General features: G+C 43.2%; 2 protein-coding genes across 3 annotated transcripts; one reads left to right on the top strand and one right to left on the bottom strand.

Annotated features, from left to right (window-relative positions):
• Window positions 1–153: 153 nt before the first annotated feature.
• Window positions 154–5,268, top strand: LOC125529677 (alpha-galactosidase 3-like; the record flags this gene model as incomplete). 2 transcript variants are annotated; one of them, XR_007292720.1, is given in 14 exon segments in its annotated part: window positions 154–212; window positions 535–719; window positions 1,354–1,457; window positions 1,569–1,641; window positions 1,818–1,876; window positions 1,977–2,042; window positions 2,133–2,216; window positions 2,306–2,370; window positions 2,459–2,541; window positions 3,033–3,123; window positions 3,709–3,767; window positions 3,880–4,020; window positions 4,132–4,416; window positions 4,845–5,268. XR_007292720.1 is itself a non-coding variant. In XM_048694104.1 (14 exon segments), coding segments are annotated over 14 exon segments (1,087 nt in total), but the record flags the coding sequence as incomplete, so codon positions are not given.
• Window positions 5,078–6,361, bottom strand: LOC125529678. The gene has a single exon (XM_048694105.1). It carries the CDS (start codon window positions 6,218–6,220, stop codon window positions 5,282–5,284), a length of 939 nt encoding a protein of 312 aa, XP_048550062.1. The 5' UTR covers window positions 6,221–6,361; the 3' UTR covers window positions 5,078–5,281.
• Between the last annotated feature and the right edge of the window lie 13 nt (window positions 6,362–6,374).

Raw genomic sequence — 6,374 nt, 5'->3', positions numbered from 1 at the left:
CCTCCCCCGCTCCCCGCGGCTCCTCAGCTTTCTCTCGCTCTGCTGCTGCTTTGACTCGCGCTTTGGTCTCTCTGTTTCTGTCTGCTGGGCGGAGAGGGTTGCGATTGCGATCGAAATTTCAGAGACTAATCTCCGTGTGGGCGCTGCGTGCAGGTGGAACAGCTGGAATTTCTTCGCCTGCAACATCAACGACACGCTCATCCGCGAGACAGGTTCGGCCCCCCGCGGGATCCCTGACTCCCTGTACTGTAAATAATCCTTGTTAAATCTGCGATTCCCCATTCGCAGTTTACGACCTGCTACAAGTTCATAGCTGTATTTGCGCTAGACAGTGCTTGGGCACAATCCTACTCTGTTGCGGCAAGTGCAGAGACATACTATACTAGGATAGAACAGTCGAAAAACAGAGTCAGATGTCTCATGTTTGCAGGTGGCACCAGTGCTTGCCAGTAATAATTAGTGCCGAATGTGTTCTCCAGAGTTTAGAGTAGAATTTACTCAATTTGAAGTTTTATAACCTTGATTTTGATACAGCTGATGCGTTGGTCTCGACGGGCCTGGCTGATTTGGGATACAACTACGTAAACATCGGTACATTACTTAGCTTCACACCAGTAAATGTTGTTGGGCTACATGAAGTATTTTGTGTGTTGTCTCTAACCCATATTGGTCCTTACTTTTCAGATGACTGTTGGTCATATGTGAAACGAGGAAATAAGGTAATAAGTTTTCTTTAACTAATAAATAAGGTAATAAGTTCATTATACTTTTCCTAGCTACATTTCCCTTTTACATGGAGATGGAGTATGATGTTAAAGCTTGAATTAGTGTCATCACAACATTATTTTTCTCTATCGCTACATGTTCTGTTTTATGCACATTCATAGAAACCTAAGATTTTCTTCTTTTGTTCGTGATAACTGGACCCCAATGCACGGGGTCTGAAATTCTCAATAGTAAAAGCTTCCACAGTGGTCCTACCTACATTCACTTTGAAAAATTTATTCACTAAAAACCTATCAGAATGATGTTCTATACCTTGCTCGGCAGCTTGTTTTCAATAGCTCTGTTTCTTTCTGTTTTTCTAGACCATTCTTTCTTTGAAGTTACTGTATTTTGTATGCCCTACTAGGGATCCATACAGTTACTAGTAAGCTAATATTTTTCATCAAAAATAAATAAGTAAATATATTCTTTCCATTGTGCTCTACCTGAGGCATTATGATTACTATTGCTGGATACCAAAAGAAATCTATCTATGTCATTGCATTAAACTCGTCTATGTTACTAAAATACACACATCTTGAGTACATCTGCACATTTTTTTAATAAATTACTTCCTGTAACATGTAGGGTCAATTGCTACCTGATCCGAAGACTTTCCCTTCTGGAATCAAATCGCTTGCGGACTATGTGCATGGAAAAGGTCTAAAACTTGGTATCTACTCTGACGCTGGGTAAGTAGTCTAGCTATAGATGATTTAACTTGCTAGCTTTTATGATTCGTAATGTATCATAGTCAAGAATATATCAAAATAACAAACAATATAACAAGTAAAATCTTTCAGGGTATCTACTTGTCAAGTTCGACCAGGATCACTCCATCACGAGAAAGATGATGCTGCCCTTTTTGCTTCATGGGTATGAGCTACAAGCAACCACATAATTAGTGATGTATAAAAGAGTTGCTGCACAACATTGCGATGAACACTCTAAGAACATCTTTTCTGAGTATTCCTATCTTAACCTATTCTGTGCTGCTACTGAACATGCATATAATTTTACTAATACATGAATCTGAAAATATTTTTGACCAGGGTGTTGACTATCTAAAGTACGACAACTGTTACAATCTGGGAATACCGCCAAAGGAAAGGTTAGGGCACACGTCTTTCATTTGCGTCAATCACAGGCTTAACAGGCAGTTAGCCTCAATATATGGAGCTAAAATTTGTTCCATGATATCATAATCTCAGGTATCCTCCAATGCGTGATGCTCTAAATTCAACTGGGCACCAGATATTCTACTCTCTATGTGAATGGTATGCCAGTTAACACTGGGAAATAAATAGCAGTTGTACGTTGTGCTCAACCTCCAACCTTGTTGAATTTAAATGTGTATTCTCTCTTAGGGGCCAGGATGATCCAGCTTTATGGGCTGGAAAAGTTGGAAACAGTTGGCGTACAACAGATGACATACAGGATACATGGAAAAGGTGATTCAATCTCTACCTGAAACAAAAGAATACACCAGTCTGCTGATGTGCTGTGAAATTGACTAAGTCTGTTTTCTTTTTAAAACAAGCATGACTGACATTGCTGATAAGAACAACAAGTGGGCATCATATGCTGGACCCGGTGGATGGAATGGTAACTAGTAACACAAGCTTTACTGATGTTGTAAGAGACTGTAAAATAAAAGAGTACGCTGTTGCTAAACAAACTTTATTTTTGGCAGACCCGGACATGTTGGAAGTTGGAAATGGTGGTATGACCTTTGCAGAGTACCGTGCACATTTCAGCATTTGGGCACTCATGAAGGTAAGAGTTTGCCAAGCGCAGCAATAGTCACTATGATTGTGCCAGTGCCTTATTGCCCCACAGCACCCACTCCTTCACATTTGTAGTTTATGTTATTTATTGGATCAATGAGCAAGCGAAAAGTTTATGAAAATAAAGGCTCATTCTCTTTTATAATTTTGCATCTTGGGTCATGGCCTTCAAATTTAGGATATCGCTGCAGAGAAATTTGTAGAACCGCAGATGCGCATAATTTGTTTGGATATCAGCAGCACAATTTTGTCTAGTACTAAAAATTCGTCTGCATACATTCTGGATAACTTAGTATTACAACAGTGTTGGATTCTAGAATCATCTCCTGAAATCACAGACAAGAAATTTTACAATTAGTTTGTGCTTGCATATTATTTCTATGCATAATGCATTTAAAATACGAGCTGATTGGTGGCACATTATCTGCTATCTTCGTTTTGTTGCACTGACTGGAAATGCCCTTCTGGGTCATGTTTCAGGCGCCTCTCTTAATTGGTTGTGATGTCAGAAATATGACTTCAGAAACAATTGAAATATTGAGCAACAAAGAAGTAATTCAAGTAAACCAAGGTATTACTCAGAATCTTGTCTTTGTATGTATCTCTACAATATGTTCTCATGTTGAAATTGAATGCAGTTTTTTTCTATTGCTATTGCTTTTTCATGACACTGAAAGCGGGGCTTTCTCGTTGGCAAACAGCCATGCACTGAAAAAATGTTGTCATCTTAGCTGCTCTTTAGAAGTCAGTTTGCTCCAACTAATGTAGATATTTCCATAGGAGTTGTTAGAACCACTTGATGGATCTAAGACGAAGATTTTTGTTTTATTTTCAGTTATGTTTTGTGTTTGATTGACTCGTGGAGCATTGAGCTGGCTAGTTGCCATTTCTGTATTCCTCTTAGACGCGATATATCTACATCAGTTCAAATTTGAACTAAAACCACAACACTTATTCTTGGAACAGAGGGAGTATTATGCTGTACTAACATTATGTGCTGCCAACATCTGTTCTGTTTTATTGGGGGCGTTGACATTTGTGTAAATTGCCTGATTGTGTTTCTTCTGCTGTATACGATTTTTGGCATATTGTTCTATTCACACAGTGTGTTGTAACTATGCAATTGATTACATTAATTGTGTTTCTTTTTCTGCAGATCCTCTTGGAGTTCAAGGAAGAAGAATTTTGGGTCAAGGAAAGGGTGGATGCCGTGAGGTGATTTAGCTGCTGCTCCATATGTGACGACTATTATAAGTCGCGCATCTATGTTCCGTTCCGTGCATCAACGCATCCCTACGCCAAACTCATAGTATGTCAAATTTTGCAGGTGTGGGCTGGCCCCCTCTCTGGCAACCGTTTGGCTGTTGCTTTATGGAATCGTTGTTCGGAGACGGTTAATATCACAATGTCATTGCCAGCTGTAGGCCTTGATGGTTCATCTGCCTATTCTGTTAGAGACCTGTGGAAGGTGAGTTGATTATATTTCATTGCTATATCAATTGGTTTAATTCACCTATTGTCCGTTTCAAATAAAGGTGCATAGAGAAACATATATAGCTTATAACCTATCAATGTTTAGGTTAAATTGGGAGTATGATCCAAGGACGGAACACTATCTTAGTTCAGACAGCTCAAGCTAATCTGGGAGAACAGAAACAAAAAATGTGACCATTGACTTTTCTTAACCGGTGTTCTAAGTTGGGAGCACATGGACAACACAGAATAGCCATGTGTTCTAAGTTCAACCAAACACAGCCTAAGCATGACTACCTGGCTTTTCTCACCCGGTGTTTTAAGTTGGGAGCACATGCTCAACCAAACACATGCTCATCCAGGGTGCAGAATAAGTTATTCTTCACCCGAGGTAATCTTACGATCATTTCATAATTAAATTACGTTTAGAATTCAAATAGTTACATTCCTATTGATTCACTATGTAAAATTTGACATAAAAAATAAAAATATAGGTCATAAGACAAGAAAATTTGTAGTTTACGTATATTTTAGACCATGTTTTTATGTTTGTAATTTTACGTAACATAAAATATTTTTTACGGCGATTATATATTTTCTTACGGTTTCTTTTTACGTCGGAAATAAGACAAAACTTACGGAACGTAAAATTACGGTGCATTGATGGTAAAATAGAGGGGGGTGAAGAATAACTATTCCTCAACCAGGGTGATGAATAGCGCGACCCTATATATATCTTACTCAAGTCATACACTTGATCTTGTTAACATTTTCTGTATGGGGTGTGTTGACCACCTGCTAAATTTGCATTTTCTCCAGCATGAGACTCTATCGGCTAACGTGGTAGGAACTTTTGGAGCCCAAGTCGATGTGCACGACTGCAAGATGTACATTTTCACACCCGCCGTCAGTTTTTCTGCAAGTTGGTGAGAGAAAAAGGTGAAAGCCACGCCACGCACTATATCAGCATGCCTGGAAACAAACTTTGGTCAATTATCATCCAGCAGCATCCTTAGCCACACGGTGTGTGTGTATATATATATATCAGCCTGTTTTGGACAAATACTCTATCAATCATATATCCAGCATGATGCGTAAAATTTACTCCCAATTTGTACATCTCTTTCCGGGAGGCTACATCTCTTTCCGGGAGGCTCTATATCATGCCAGTGGACCATGAACAATAAGTAAATCATCAGTTATTGAAGGGGAAATATATATGACATATGATGTTTTGTCATTATTACAGGTGCATCCTAATCGTAGCCTGACTGTTTCTTAGGGTCTATCACAGGGTTAGCTAGCTGGTAGACCCGAAACCCGGCAGCGTCTGGCAGGTTCCTGGTCTGGAACGCATTGGTTCTCCATCTTGCCACCTTGTGGCGGAGGTGGTCCGACCAGAACTGGCTGCCGTCGTCGTCGACGTGCATCTCCTGGAGCACCATGGCGTTCTCCACGAGGAACTTGGCCAGCCGCACCTGGAAGCAGTTGACCTCCCTGGCCTTGAACTGCAGCGTTACCTTGCGCAGGGTCGTCTCCAGGCAGCTGAACTTGCTGTTTGTCAGGGCGTTCGGGAGCCCAGAGACGCCCTCGAGCTGCACCGCGTCGCGATGCGCCGAGGACATGCACGCGAGCCTCTCGAACCGGTCCATGGATTCGCCGAAGGGGCCTCCGGCTGGGTCCTCGGTGTTGTACCAGTAGTGGGCCGACATCTCCAGCCTGAGGCGCAGCTCGGACATGGCCGGGCAGGAGGCGAGCAGCCTCGCCACTGCCACCGCTGTGCTTCTGTCCGTGTCCTTGCACCCCCCGTGCACTTGGAGGAGCTTGAGGTTTGGGAACGTGGGCAGGATGGCCTCGCCGGCCAGGATGTCTTCGATGTTGTCCAGGCGCAGCTTGAGCGCCCTCGTGCTGGAGAAGCTGGTGAGCATGCGTGACGTGGGCTCGTACTGCTGGACGCTGTCGCCGTGGCGAGTGGCGTCGAGGTCGACATGTGCCAGCGCCGGCGCGGGTGATGCGAGCGAGAGCTTGAGAGGGTACCCGTTGTAGCGGAAGGATCGCAGGCTCGGCATGTCGAGCTCGATGCCCGTGTTGGCGGGATCGTCGAGCTCACGCCAGCCGAGATAATGGGTCTCGAGCACCAGGGCGGTGACCGTGGGACAGCGGAGGCGGAGGCGCAGGCTGAAAGTGTTATGCATGTAAATCGTCTTGTCAGAACCAGGTTGCTCCGGCGACTTCTGACGGAGGTTCACCAGCACCAGGCTGGTGAGCGCCGGCGCGTTGTCGACCAGGACCTGGAGATGCCCCTCCAAAGCGAAGCAGTGGCGCAGCGTCAGGTCCGTGAGGCGCGGG

The sequence above is a fragment of the Triticum urartu genome, unplaced genomic scaffold, assembly GCF_003073215.2.
Source record: "Triticum urartu cultivar G1812 unplaced genomic scaffold, Tu2.1 TuUngrouped_contig_5765, whole genome shotgun sequence".
NCBI lineage: Eukaryota > Viridiplantae > Streptophyta > Magnoliopsida > Poales > Poaceae > Triticum > Triticum urartu.
The sequence above is the reverse complement of the archived record's forward strand: the minus strand, read 5'-3'. Positions and strand labels throughout refer to the sequence as shown.